The sequence below is a fragment of the Anastrepha ludens genome, chromosome 5 (genome assembly GCF_028408465.1).
Source record: "Anastrepha ludens isolate Willacy chromosome 5, idAnaLude1.1, whole genome shotgun sequence".
In the NCBI taxonomy this organism is placed as follows: Eukaryota; Metazoa; Arthropoda; class Insecta; order Diptera; family Tephritidae; genus Anastrepha; species Anastrepha ludens.
Genome location: NC_071501.1, coordinates 58,996,260 through 59,010,806, shown reverse-complemented (window position 1 = coordinate 59,010,806; position 14,547 = coordinate 58,996,260). Strand labels below are relative to the sequence as shown.

Below are 14,547 nucleotides of genomic sequence, written 5' to 3'. Positions count from 1 at the left end.
GAGACACACTGCCAAAGTTACACTCGAACTTTTGGCTACCGTTTTTGAATTCCGATATCAATTGGCCGCCTCGGAGCTGTGATTCAAGCCCGTTGGAATATTTTTTGTGGAGAACCGTTAAGGACAAATGCTATGCGAACCATTCAGAGATGATTGATGCTTTAAAACACGAAATCGAAGTTGCCATTCATGAAATGGGAGCCCAAATAATCGAAAATGTGCTTAAAATTGGGTTGATCGAATGGCCTACTGTAAAGTCAGTCGTGGCAGTCATTTGAACGATATTATTTTTCATTCATAAATTACAATGTTCAATCTTCAGAATAAAAAAAAGTTTGAAAAAATATTGATTCGTTTTTTTTTTATAGTCGATTCAAAAAGAAAATTTTACATAGCCCACCCTATAGTTCTACGAGTATACCTGATGAAAATAATTGGTTAAAATACTATTAGGCAAACGGTATTCATAATATAATTCAGATTTTGTTGCGTCGATTTCATCGCGCTTTCACATCTTTTTGGTTACAAAGATTTTTATTGGAAATATAAAATAATCATAATGACGCCACAAACTATAGATCTTTTATGAAATTTACAACAATATCGAAATTATTTAAGACTGTTGTTAAGGCAAAGCTGGTTTATTTTGTATCTAGCCTCATAAGCCCGAATGAACATAGCTTTTTTAGTGGAGGGTCTACGCTTTCAAACGTTGCAATTTTTTCTAAAGACCGTATAACTTCATGTCTTTACTTATCGGAATTTCTCCCTTACGCTAATGATCTTAAAATTTACTCCACCACATCGAATGTTGAAGATTCAGTTTCATTGCATTTTGGCTTATGCCCGGTGCGAAAAAAATTTTTATATTTGAATTGAAACAATTGCTTTCAAGTAGTTTTCTCAAGAAAATCAAAGATGAAAAAACTGAAAACTGTGGTCCAAATTAAAGATCTAGGAATATTTTTCGACTCTAAACTCACATTCAGTAACCATATATAGGGTTTCTCAGTAAGAGCGCTTCAACTTTTGAACTTTTTTGAATAAAACACAAACGGTTTGACTTTTTTAACTAATTTTTTTTATTATCGAGTTTGAACATATACATTTAAGTATGAAATTCGATTTCTTTTGCATGACCACCGCGTGCACGTTTTACGAAGTCCAATCGTTGAACCCAATTTTCGACAACTCTTTTGCATAAATCGGCCGAAATTCCAGCAATTTCGCGTTCAATATTGGCTCTGAGCTCACAAATCGTCGCCGGCTTGTTACTGTAGACCAATGACTTCACATAACCCCAAAACGGGACGGCTTGTTAAATGGACCGTAAAATGGCCGTAATGCTCTTAAAGTAGCAGCAACAGAACGATTATTTTCATAAAAAATTTGCACGATTTGCAATCGTTGCTCAAGTGTGTAGCGTTCCAAGATGAAATGTTACTAATGAAGTTTACAAATGACAAGCGAGAAATAAAAAATATTGCGTCGTTCGCCCTCCCTATCGGAAAAAAGTTGAAGCGCACCTATTAAAAAACCCTATATATTACTAGCTTTAACCCGCGGCCCCGCTCGCGTAGGAGTAGTTTTGATGGATTTAGGATATGTATATAAAAGAATTACAAACAATAATTTCATAGAAAATAATTTTTTATTAATAACCATAATATTACAATACCCGGCATCCGTTGCTATGCCTCGTTGAATAAAATCAAAACAACCAATCTATCTCAAACCGTTTTTGAACTTTGCATTTGGGTCATAGTTGAACAGCTTATGCGGATTATGAAGTCTAGAGTGTGCTGTAAATAGTGGGTAATAGGAAACACTAAGATTTTTTAGATTAAATTTAAGCAAATAATCGATTATTAGTGACGAATGAGAGTGGTGGCGCTGCCGGGGGGCTGTGGGAAGGGAGTTCCATCATAAAAACATGCCTATAACCTTCTTGGGTGAAAATATGAATGCGTACAAATTTTTACGTCATTTGGTGTTGTCGTTTCGTAGTGATGCGCGGACAACGTACAGACATTCACTTTTATAGTATAGATTAAATTCCGAATGCTTACGCTATGTTAGCCGTTGCCCGGCGTAATTGTATACATTTCTCAGATTCTTATGGAAACCATCAATAAGTTGTACACAGCATGGATATGCCGCTTTTATTTGGCGGCCTTTCTGATCCACTTACATAAAAAGGATTGAGCGCATAAAAAAAGTTTTTATAAAATTTACGTTACGACCGCTAAACTTTTCAGATCCTTCTTTGCCTTCATACGATTCTCGATGTCAGCTTTTGAATTTAACATCACTACACAGTAGAAGAATACTCTTGTCTTGCTCCTTTGTACTAAATGTGCTAACAGTGAAATTGATTGCACTGATATCTTAAGAAGATTACTTCTCAATATACTTTTGACGTGTTTCATGTGCAACTGAACAAATTCAATTATGCTATGACTGCACTCATTGAGTGAACTCAATAATATCAAAGATGTCGACTTGTAACTTACTGGAGCGGCATTGAAAAATTTACTCCCAAGTCAAATACAAACTCATAGATCCTACTTGTAAGTGCATAGCTAGTAAGAATATAATTGTATTCCTTAGATATATAAATAAATAAATAAATAAATAAATACAAAAACTTGTTGCGTTGAAATCAAATACACATGATTATCACAAATAATTAACGAAGGATAAAGGAATCAATTACACATCCCTGCAGTATACACAGTTTTAATGTATGCTAAATGATTAAATAAGAAAATTGGTAATATAAAAATCGTCTGAGCGTATAAAAATTAATTGCCATTTATTATCTGTGACCCAACTTAGAAACTCTTAAATTCACTATGATGATTTATTATATAGATGCAATTTTCAGCAACTTCTTATTAAAAAAAAATATTCCGCGATGCTTACTAAAAATATGTGCCGATAGCAATAAAAAATGTGTTTAAATAACTAATGAAATTTAATCATTTCATTTACTATTTGCAGCTTTACATGCCAATAAACATGTTCAATAATTGCTCCCTTAGATAGACCCAAAAACTCATTTTATTTATTTTACTTCTTTCACTTTCTTGTGTTTTTTAAAAATACCACTTTAAAAACAGTTTTCATCAAAGGCAAACGATTATTTTTAGGAATTGAAGCCTTGCTTACACAGGGGGTCTTGAAAACTTCACAATGCTAGTTTTTCATTCATTCTCATTTCCGTTTTAACTACATTTTAAATGTGTCTGATACTAATACCAAAATTTCAAAATTTATATACTTTTCCTTCAGGCAAAAGCAAATACGAGCAAATTTCTAAAAACTGTACAAATATCAACTCAAGCGAAAATTAGAAAAGGAAACTGAAGAATATAACGGAAACTAAAAGTAAAAATCGGTAAAAGGGAAAAAATCGGTGAACCCAACCCTTAAGTGAGCAAAGAATACGTAGAAATTCAAAAGAGAATTCGTGGAAAGGAAAATAATATAATTGACATTGTTTTGAAGAATTGCAGCGTTATTGATTTCATGAGCGTTTGCGTTTGGTTGGTGTATGAGCTAGAAGTGAGGATTAAAATAAGAAGACAATATATTCATTGATCATTGAAAAGATTTACTGTCCGTCGCTCGCCAACACGACAGACGCAAACACAAAAATTGAGCGCCTAAGCAAAGCGTTAACATAATGTTAAGTTCGCTCGATGCTTTAGCTGGTAAAATATCACCAGGTTCTGGCAAAAATAGTCCGTCCCAGCAGGTACAGCTTCAACAGCAACAAAATAACACCAACCAGTCCTCAGCGACACATATTGCGGAACAGCAACTAGAACAGCAGCATCAGCAACAACTATCGGCGACGACAGTCAACCAATTGCAGCAATCACACCTGTCAACGGCAAGGGAACAACCACAGCAGCAGCAGCAGTATCTACAGCGTTTCAATGGCAATCACTACAATGGACTGGATAGCAACTGCAATAAATTGTGCCACATCAATCACAACAGCATACACCCATATCAGAAGCAACTGCCAGCTCAGCAGAACCAACAACAAATGCAATTGCAACAAATCATACCACCAACCCAACAGCAACAGTTGCAGACATTTTGTCAACAGCAACAGCAATTGCAACAACAGCAACATGAGTTGTTTCAGCAACAGTTGTTGCAGCAGCAACAATCATTGTTACTACATCCGCAGCAATCGTCGGAGGAAACCGATTCACAACAGGACTTTCGCAGTTGCCTGAAGGAGAAGTAAGTATAACATAGAAGCAGAATATAAGGCAAAACAATTGGCCTCTTTCACCGAACTAACCTTTTATAACACACACATGCGTAGATGCATCACCCTTACACGAGTATTGCATAGAATCATACAAGTAGACATAACAATATAAATATGTTTGCGTGTAATTTATGAAAGCTTTTAATTTTCCGTTGGGAACACAAAATGAAAGCGCATTTTCCTCAAACTGCAATTAAATTGTCGTTATCTGATCAGTGCATTTTGCTTTTTGTTTAGAAATGTAACAAAATTTCTATCAACTAAGAAAATATTGGGTAGTCGAAAAAGTTTTTTCGTATTTCTAATCAAATTTCAACTCATTTTTTTTATATTTATAATGAACTTTATTAAACCAAATTATTACCATTTTGGTCGACCACCTTTTGCCATTTTTCTTCTAGAGACATTATTCCACCAGTGTAAAACTTTTGTGGTTTCTCGGCGAAAAACTGCGACAAGTAATTTTCACAGGCTTCTCTTGAAGCCAACTTTACTCCACTAAGGGAGTTCTGCATTGACCGAAACAAATGGTAGTCCGATGGTGCAAGGTCAGGGCTATATGGTGGATGCATCAAAACTTCCCAGCCAAGCTCTCCCAGTTTTTGCCGAGTCATCAAAGAAGTGTGTGACCTAGCGTTGTCCTGATGGAAGACGACGCCCTTTCTGCTGATCAGTTCTGGTCGTTTTTTTACGATTGCTTGCTTCAATCTCATCAGTTGTTGACAGCAAAGTGTAGAATTAATCGTTCGAGCAGGCTGGAGCAGCTCATAGTGGATGATTCCTTTCCAATCCCGCCAAACACACAGGATAACCTTTCGAGGCGTCAATCCTGGCTTTGCGACCATTTGTTGAGTTTCACCACCCTTGCACCATGATCTTTTTCGCACATTATTGTCGTATTTGATCCACTTTTCGTCTCCTGTTACCATTCGCTTCAGATATGGTTCGATTTCATTTCGTTTCAGCAAAGAATCGCAGATGTTAATTCGGTCCATTACATTTTTCACATACAATTCATGTGGTACCCAAACATCGAGCTTCTTTTTGTAACCAGCCTTTTTTAAATGGTTCAAAACCGTCTGATGATGAATGTTTAGTGCCTTGGCGATATCATGGCAGCTTATGTGAGGGTCCTGGTCAATCTTTTCCATAATTTCATCGATTTTTTCAACGATAGGTCGACCGGAGCGAGGTGCATCTTTCACATCGAAATTTCCAGAACGGAAGCGAGCGAACCATTGTTGTGCTACACAAAGTGATACAGCATCGTCTCCGTAAACTTCACAAATTTCATTGGTGGATTGCTTGGCATTCTTCCCTTTTTTATACAAAAATTTCAAAATATAGCGAATTTCTTCATTATTTTCACTCATTTTTGAACAGCTATAACTTTTTTTCAACTTCTCCGAATTTAATTTTTTTGGTTAAATGAAGCTTAAAATGTCATATGACACAATGTGATTGGTACCACTGGAGATAGATGACTCCAACGATGTCTATTGACAAAATACGAAAAGACTTTTTCGACTATCCAATAAGATGGGGTTTTTAAACACGAAAATGCTTCTAAGTCCATCATTCCTATCTATCATAAATCCTTAAACAGATTACGTCTATGAAAGAAGTCACATGGATGGCAGAAATAATTTCTTTTGGCTTCATTGTGAAAATTTGGAACTAATAAATTTATTATTAAGAGTCCTTTCGTGAGTTTCATGACAAAGACAATGAAATGAAAAATATTTACGGGAACTAATTCCCATACTTTACGATATTGTATTATATAAGAACGATTTGTTGTAGAATTCGCTATAAACCACATATTTTAGTTTATATGAATATACTTTATTAAGGGGGTCTTCTGGTCTCGAGGCCCTGAAATGAAGGGTTTTTTTGGGGATTGATTGTGACAAATCCTGTGAATATTTAAAAATTTTTTTTTTTTATTTTAAAGGTACATGTCTTGGCTTTTAAAAAATGGTTTTGACTTTGAAAAAAATTAACACCCGCGACCTTGAAATGGCGCTGAAGACGTCCACCTCCAAACGAAACAGGTCTCCATTTTGGTCACGGTTTTTCCACCTGGGTAATCAGAAAGCAAAAATTAGATATGCGTTGTCTTCAGAGTTGCCCTGGTTAAGTTTTCCCGTGACAGATTTTTTTTTTTAAATTTTTTTCAAAAGTTATGCAACAATTTGCAAAAAAAATTTTTTTTTGCTAATTTTTTGAACTTTAAAAGGTTATAAAAATGGAATGAAAAAAAATTTCAAAAATCGTACACGGGGAAACTTAGCGGTAAGTTTTCCGAACCTTTTAAGACCAAAACCATTGAAATCGGAGTATAACTACTATGAAAAGTGTGACCAAAATGCTTAAAAAACACGATTTTTGGGGAAACGCGTTTAAAGATAAAGTTTATGATGAAAACGGCCGGAGGAGGGTACACTTCGGTGAAAATGTGAAAAAATACGATTTTCAAAAAATCCTTTCTGTGGCGTATTCTCGCATACACATACAACAAAATTATGCAAAAAAAAAATCGATTTTTTTTTCGCTGGAGACCAGAAGACCCCCTTAAAAACTTCACTTTATAAAAACGTCAGAAAGGTTTAAATAAAGCAACGTTTGTAAAGTGTATTGGTTATCGGTATATCGACTGCTGGTCCAAAGAACAATAATTGGAATGTTACGCTTAAAATGTTAAGCATTTCAAATTTCTCTATTCTTTATTAACTTTTCCATATTTTAATTTTCAATGGTCTCTTTTAATTGTTTTTTTGGTACTCAAGATATCTTTTTCTTTTAGTGCTACAAATTCTAGACTTCACAAATATTATGCTCCATCTAGCATTGCTACTAGCAAAACCCTTCCGCCTCTTGCGCAACAAAATAAAACTTAATTAGGATATTTTCTTGTTAGTAATCGTAATTTGCATGCAATGCTACATTTAACAATATTTCTTTATACGTGTTGTCTCACACGCTCCAAAAAATTTTCTGCTTGCTAACTGATTTCGATAGCGCATTGACATCTTTTTTGCCCAGACAAATCATTCAAGATTCTACTTCTTAGTGTTATAAATCAATTTATCCTATCGACGGTAATATAGGTACCTAAGTAGAAATATTCCCATGTGTAATTTACAATAAAAACACCAATATTTATACCTTTATCATGAAGTTTTCAAACTTTTGATCCAACGTAAATTAAAAAAAAGAATATAGGTATATGTAAATATACATATAATACACTTTTCCGCCGCCTCCGAACGGCGGAGGGTTTTATGAGATTTTTTTCAGGACGGAATTAAGTTGCTCTTGACGGTCTATACTAGACCTAATTTCTGCCTTTCAATTAATGTATTATCTATTGATTTAGGTTCCGTATGAAGGAAGAAAAAAGGGGATTAACAAAATAATGCCCTTGAGAAATGATATCTTCCCGAACATCAAAAGTTTTATGTCATACCAAAATAAAGAATGCCATGCGTTCATGGAAACGCAACTAATTAAAGCAATAAACTTTGAAACTCGATTTCCCAATATTTTCACAATCATGTTTTACGCTTGGCAACCCTGCCTGTGTGGTGCCGGCCGAAAAGTCAGTCGTTGGTTAGTGGAGTTAATTAGCCATTAATCACTATGTCATGATATAAAACTACATTTATTTTAAAAATTACTTTTACTATCATTATCCATCGCGTGGGGGCCTTTATGACCCCAAATTTAAATTTTTGATATGTTGTATCAAACATCTTAAATCAAGCTCTTTTCTCAGCCGTCTATATCACGCTTTGCAGTCCACATAGGTATAGTACTTTGTTAGTAATAAAGTAAATTACACCAATCACACCTGTCTTTTAATTATCACAGAATTAATTGCATTTAAAATATTTTAGATTTTATTAGTAGCTTACTTTAACAAGAATTTGATTTAGATGTATTTTAAATAAAAAACACATTCAGTTACTTAACAAAACACATTTATTCGCATTTAAATTTACAAAAGACGCCATAAATTATATCTTAGTAAACTTATAAAAAGTTCAGAGGTAACGAATTCATATATGAACATATATTTTATTGCTAAAAGCAACAACAAGCATACAAATTTCACGACCGAAATTGAAGATTTTTACTCTACGCATTCCATGAAAATTGTTTGGCAGTGACCAGGACAAATAATTTTTTTTGCAATGGGCACATCAGCTTGTATATTGTCTCTTTGAATTCCGAGAACAGAACTTACATCAAGGCTTTTTTGTTTTGTACATTTTTTGTTCGTGAGAGAATTGTGTAAAACGCTAAATGAGAAACCACTGCTGTGATAAGCATGATGACTTTCAATTAGGGAGAATATCAAACGCTAATGAAATCCTTGCATTTTATATTCTTCTCCGTATGCAAAGTGTCGAAATAGTATTTAAACATTTATAGGTACAACCAATATCGAGCATTGAAAAAATAAACGAAATGGCCTCCTCGAATAAGAACGGGTTACTGAATAGTTAGATTTCAGTCTATCGACAGGATCTCCGTTTTTAGTAAGATTGTAAAACTCAATAATTTCTAGCAGTTTTTTATGCTTAAAACGGTAGGACGCTCCATTTGTGGAACAACACCAAGAAGTGCACCATCGATGCCGGCAATTATTTCGTCATTATTTTCCTCGTCTAAACACCACTTAATGCTAGCTTCTTGTTGCCGAAACAGTAGTAGGTAACGAGGAAACGATGAAATTTTAAACGACTGTCTTTCATAATAACGACGTAATATCTGAGCCACACAGAATAAAGGACTTTTTTCGCCCCACGCGACGGACAGCGGGTTAGAAATGTTTAAAATCAGTAAAGTTATTTGTATTAATATTTGATGTTAATAAGACCCAACCATCCTTTGCCTGATGCTTCTACCACGAGGAGAAATATACAATACATAACAAGAATATGAAAGTTTGAAGGTGTTGAAAATTCATTGAAGCTTTTGTTTTGTGCAAATGCTTTCAGTTCGTTAGACGTATATGCTTTTTTAAAACAACAAATATGGATTATGAAGCTTTCATTATCTACGCGCATCTACAGGGTGAACGCTTTTGATGGCTTACAAACAATATATTGAACTGTCATTAGAACAATTTTGACGTTGATGTCATGAGCTGTTTTACAAATACAAGCAGTGTGAAGCTGGTAACACTTCATATCGTTCACCCTGTAGTTATGAAAATCTTGGCAGTTTTAGCGGAAGCATGGGGACAAAATTAATTGTCTTAAAAATAAATTTTTCCCTTACCCCAATTGAGGTTTGAGCTAGTTTTTATTTTTCCCATAATTTGCCCACGTAAATGTATGTAGGTATATGCACATGTGTACATAAAACATGCTTCTCTGAATATATGTACATACTTACTTGAGCACGGTTGTTAGAAAAATTAGAAAATGCAATATTTCAACATGCAGTGAGTGCCGTGGTCGCAGACGCGATCGATAAAGGTGTTCTCGTATGTGGTCATACATACAAACACACACACATATGCGAGTATACTTTGCGAATTAAAGATATAATTACTTTCAGAGTTTTTTATGACGAAATTTATGATGAAATTGTTATCCAACGTATGTACATAAGTGCATGCATGTGTAAATGTAAGTGTATGTATGAAGTAGGAAAGAGGACACGCGACAATTTGCTGAATACTTATTCGCAGAGTCCCTTCAACTGTACCGCGTTTATGTGTACAATAGTTTTATATAATTTAAATGTGCAGGAATGCGTGAGTTATGGTTGCGCACACGACGTGTTATTCTACGCCTGACTAATTTAATGTGTAATAACATTTGACATTATTGTTGCCACATATTGTTTTTGATTTGGTTGTTTTGGAGCCATAACATGTATACGGTCACAATAAAAATATGCATACACTCATATGAGTATATATTCATTTGTATGTATATGTATTAGTATATGAGTACCTACATAAAATGCCACAAAATTGCAAGATTATCCATGTGCCCGAGAGCACATAAGTGAGTTTATGTACCCTCATTTTGCCAGTGTACCTCCAGTTCGGTGTGCTATAAAAACTACACTAATAAATTTAAAGCAAATAAAATACTTTTCATACTAGGGCCAATTTCATATACCATTCCACACAAACGTATGTGTATATATGAATACTACCCATAGAAAGCATACCGACCTTATGTGTCTACGCACAGACTTATGTACATTCAAATGCATATAAATTTCTGAAAATCTGAAAGTGCTGCTCTTATGAAAATGACAGGCTGCGATAACCGTTGTGTATTATTTTTTATACTTTACTATAAAAATTTATTTCTTTTATTGTTTGCTACTCACCAGCGGGAGGACACTTCAAGGAACATTTCGGGTCCTTGTTAAACAGTCCACAGTGGTATGATGTAGGCACGTACGTATGTATGTACATATGTATGAAGCGTATATATGGTATGCAAAATGAGAAAACTTCGTCTTAAGAAAAATAAGTTAGCTATAAATTTATTACTTAAAGTGCCTAGGAAACCCATCACATGCTCTTGGTATCATAAACAAATAAATGACTACATTTTTACCTATACACACCAGTGAACTTGGGTATTATAAATTTGATCAACTGATGCTTCTATGTTATTAGCATAATAAAATTAAGATCGATAGAGATTAAATACGCCAACAGTTCAGAATGAAGAAAAGAGTCCATTTAGCTATGTCTATCTCTCCATCCTTCCGCCCACAATAAAACGATGAAAGTTAATATATCTTACCGCAATTGGTACACAAGTTAAGTTTGGCCCAAAATAGGTTGGTAGGAGTGTTGAAAAAGAGTAAAGTCGAGAGATTAATGGTAACTTCCAGCACAACTTAGAACAACAAGAACTTGCTTGAATTTAATATGAAGCCTTGGTACGAAAGAAAGATATGCGATAACTCAAATTCAACCAACTGGATATACTATGTGTAGTGCAATTAGTCTCATTCCGAATATGAAGCGAATTAGATCGCGGCTGGCCAAATTTTCCATATTCATAGTAAACGCATTGACTCCCATCGGCCAGATACTCTAGGCAATATAAGTAGATATAAATGATTTTGAGTGACAGAAATCTTTAATTTGATCATTATTCGCACCATTATTTGTCTGTTTGTATACTGCAGCTGCACAAATTATAAATCTTCCGACGGGTGATTAATTTTGCGCCTCCTGGTATTAATCCGTCCAAAAACGAAGTATTATATCTTGACAAAACTTAGTGTAATCGTTAGTCTAGTTTAGTAAATAAGAACCTTGTTTTTCAAATAATAACAAACAAACAAACTCGTCCTACTATAAAGAAAACTTAACAAAACATGCACTCAATTCCAACATAAAATACATTGCAAATGAGTTAAGATTTGATAAAAAGACTAATCGAATAATAAATATTCCAAACTATCTCAAAGTAAAAAATATGATCGTAATAAGCCATTACCTATAACTACGCCATTTTACTAAAGCATGCACAGTTAAGTTCGGTTGAACCCCAAATTAGGCATTTCCTTTCATACTGAATTTAGCTTTAGCAGTCAAAGGTGTAATTTTCATTAGAAATTAACTTTTACCCCGCGCGTCGCTTCCACAGAAAAACTAATTTTACTGAAAGATATATTTTGTTTAGTTATAACCTATAATGAGTACATTTGTTGAAATGTAATGATTTAAATTAAAAATATTTTATTTTTCCGTCTTTGGCAAAAACCAATCAGTTTCTGGCTGACCGACGCAAGAATACACAGCCATGGCCATGTGGAAAACGCGGATTTTCCGAATTCGATTCGCTCACTCGAAGTAATTGACCTTATGGCTTGTTGATGATTATTGATAACGCAAGTTGAATGAGGAACTGCTGTCGTTTGCAATCAAACGGCATATCTGTAGGATAGTGCGCAGGTCGAAATTATATATTATTGGATTACATTCTTTTAGTGCTTTCACTTACTCAACCATAAATAATTTCGAAACTATGCAATATTAAAACTAGTCTCTATGGGAGGCGCCGCTCCCCATTTAATTTTGGGTATTGATTTTTTATACATCTCTGCGAAATCATAATACTGCACCATGAATGATATCGAAACTATACAATAATAAGGAATTGGTTTATATGGGGACAGCCATACCTCCTTTACTGATTCCGCCCACTTTTCTGAATTGTTAAGGCATTAACATTTTATGTCCTTGATTGCAAACAAACAAATATTAAATTTTCTATATAAGATTACATACAAAAAATTCGAGTTTATTTTGGGAAATAGAAAGGTGGCACACTGTTTTTTAAGTACAATTAATTTAGCAAAGCTTGTGCTGCATTATAACTACTCGCATACATCTCCTTATCCAGGCCCGTGCGCACGGGGGGTTTGCAGGGTTCAAGACATGTCCTGCTTTCTAGCTTTGAGTTTTTGCTTCCTCAAGAAATTTCGGTGGATTCGCTCCCGCACCGATTTTATGGCTCTACTACACAGTCATCTACTTGAGATGCTTATACGAATTTTTTAATATTACAATATAGAGCATACGTCATATTCTGTATATACCGAGTTTGCAACTCCTGCGATTTTCGGCACATTTGTACTAATGCAATCCCGGATGTATACGTATATATTCATACATACACTTCTCCTTAACTTTACTAAATATTATTTATGCTAACTAACAACATATAACGTAGGTATGTATAGAATAAATACAAATAAATACAAATACAGCCATACAATAAGTAGAACATATTTGATACTTAATTGAGTAAGAAAATAACTGGGGGACACCTGACTTACATATTTCGTTATCAAAAATACTTTTAACATTGCGTACAGAGGCCAACAGCTCTTGCGACGTTGTCTGCTCTGCACAGGTGGTTCTGTCACATATTTCGGGTAGAATTTTGGGTTCCTAAAGCATCTCTGTCCATAATCGATTGCGCGTTTTACAATTTCCATGCCATTTTAGAGCTCATACAATAGTTACTTTCGATTCACCAACGCTTAGCGTTTTAGCAGGACTGCATTATTTTTTCGTTTTGACAAACTATTTAATTCTATTGCTTGTCAAACCATCCCGCCTAAAGTACGCAAAATATAATAAACAAATATTCTAACTTATATTTGTCGCTTGCTATCTAAGCGGCTGCAAACAAAGTCCCTTGATCTCTAAATTGTTGCTTTCACATAAAAATTGGCGAGAGCCGGAATTCTCTAGCGAGCAATGGTGAATTGAAAACCAACAACGAAAGATTACGAGGTTTGGCCTTCAGCTATGGTGAAAAACGATATTGTGGGAGTAACTTCAACTGCCACGTCACCGGGTATTCGGCAACAGAATTCTATACGCTCTTTCATACGTAGTCACACACAGGTTTTTCGTAAATAAACCGTTGTCATGCCCCGGTTACATCAGTCCATCAGCAGATTCTTTCGAATTCGCTGAGAGCCGCTTAACGGTCTGATATATGTATGTACGTTGTTTACTTCTTTTGGTATAGAAGAATATGTTAATAGAAATTACTGAAAAGCAATTCTAGTTTTAATATATTTTTGCAGTCAATAATGGCAATTGCGTGGCTTATTTTGATTGCCACTGTAAGAATGTGATTTTAATGTTGCTTATTACTTGTTCTAATAGTTGGAGAGTTTCACTCATAAAAGTATCGATAGTTATTGTACTACATACATAGAATACTCAATTGTATTAATGAAGTTAGACAAAAAAAACTCGAATTCGAAGTGACATAATCTTAAAAATCACCATATCTATCTCTATTCCAGCGACTCAGAACATTTTTTAGCAAAGTATTATAAACTGTAAGTTTAACGTAGCTTAAAAATCGCATTGATTGACAATTTTTTTGCGCATGACGTTCAGCATTTTCTTCCAAGCAAAGTATTCCAAATGGAAGAAAATTCTCAACATCATATGCAAAAAAAATCAACGCGAGATTTCTAGCTTAAACTTTATTATACTAAAATTGAATGGGCTTTAAAACTGTATACCGTGAAGTTTTTTAAAGGTTCTGATTAAAAACTTGAAAATTTCGATAAATATTTTTTGAAATTTTTGACTTTTTTGTGGATATTATACCTACATAACTTGGAACTTTACTTTGAGCCATATTTTTACAAAAAATTAACGAACACAATTTAACGTGAAAAATATTGCGAATATTAGAAAAAGATAAGGTGGCTTAATTATGTGGGCGCTA

At 34.4% G+C, this 14,547-nt stretch overlaps 1 protein-coding gene across 3 annotated transcripts in view; it reads left to right on the top strand.

Moving 5' to 3' along the window:
* Positions 1–3,325: 3,325 nt before the first annotated feature.
* LOC128864022 (CUGBP Elav-like family member 2) overlaps positions 3,326–14,547 on the top strand; it is a 197,667-nt gene continuing 186,445 nt past the window's right edge. Inside the window, exon 1 of one of the 3 annotated variants that reach the window (XM_054103491.1) lies at positions 3,326–4,260. In XM_054103491.1, the coding sequence (XP_053959466.1) occupies positions 3,689–4,260 (572 nt within the window). In that variant the 5' untranslated portion in view covers positions 3,326–3,688. The remainder of the gene's footprint in view (positions 4,261–14,547) is intronic. The other 2 variants (XM_054103489.1, XM_054103490.1) reach the window with 2 other exon arrangements.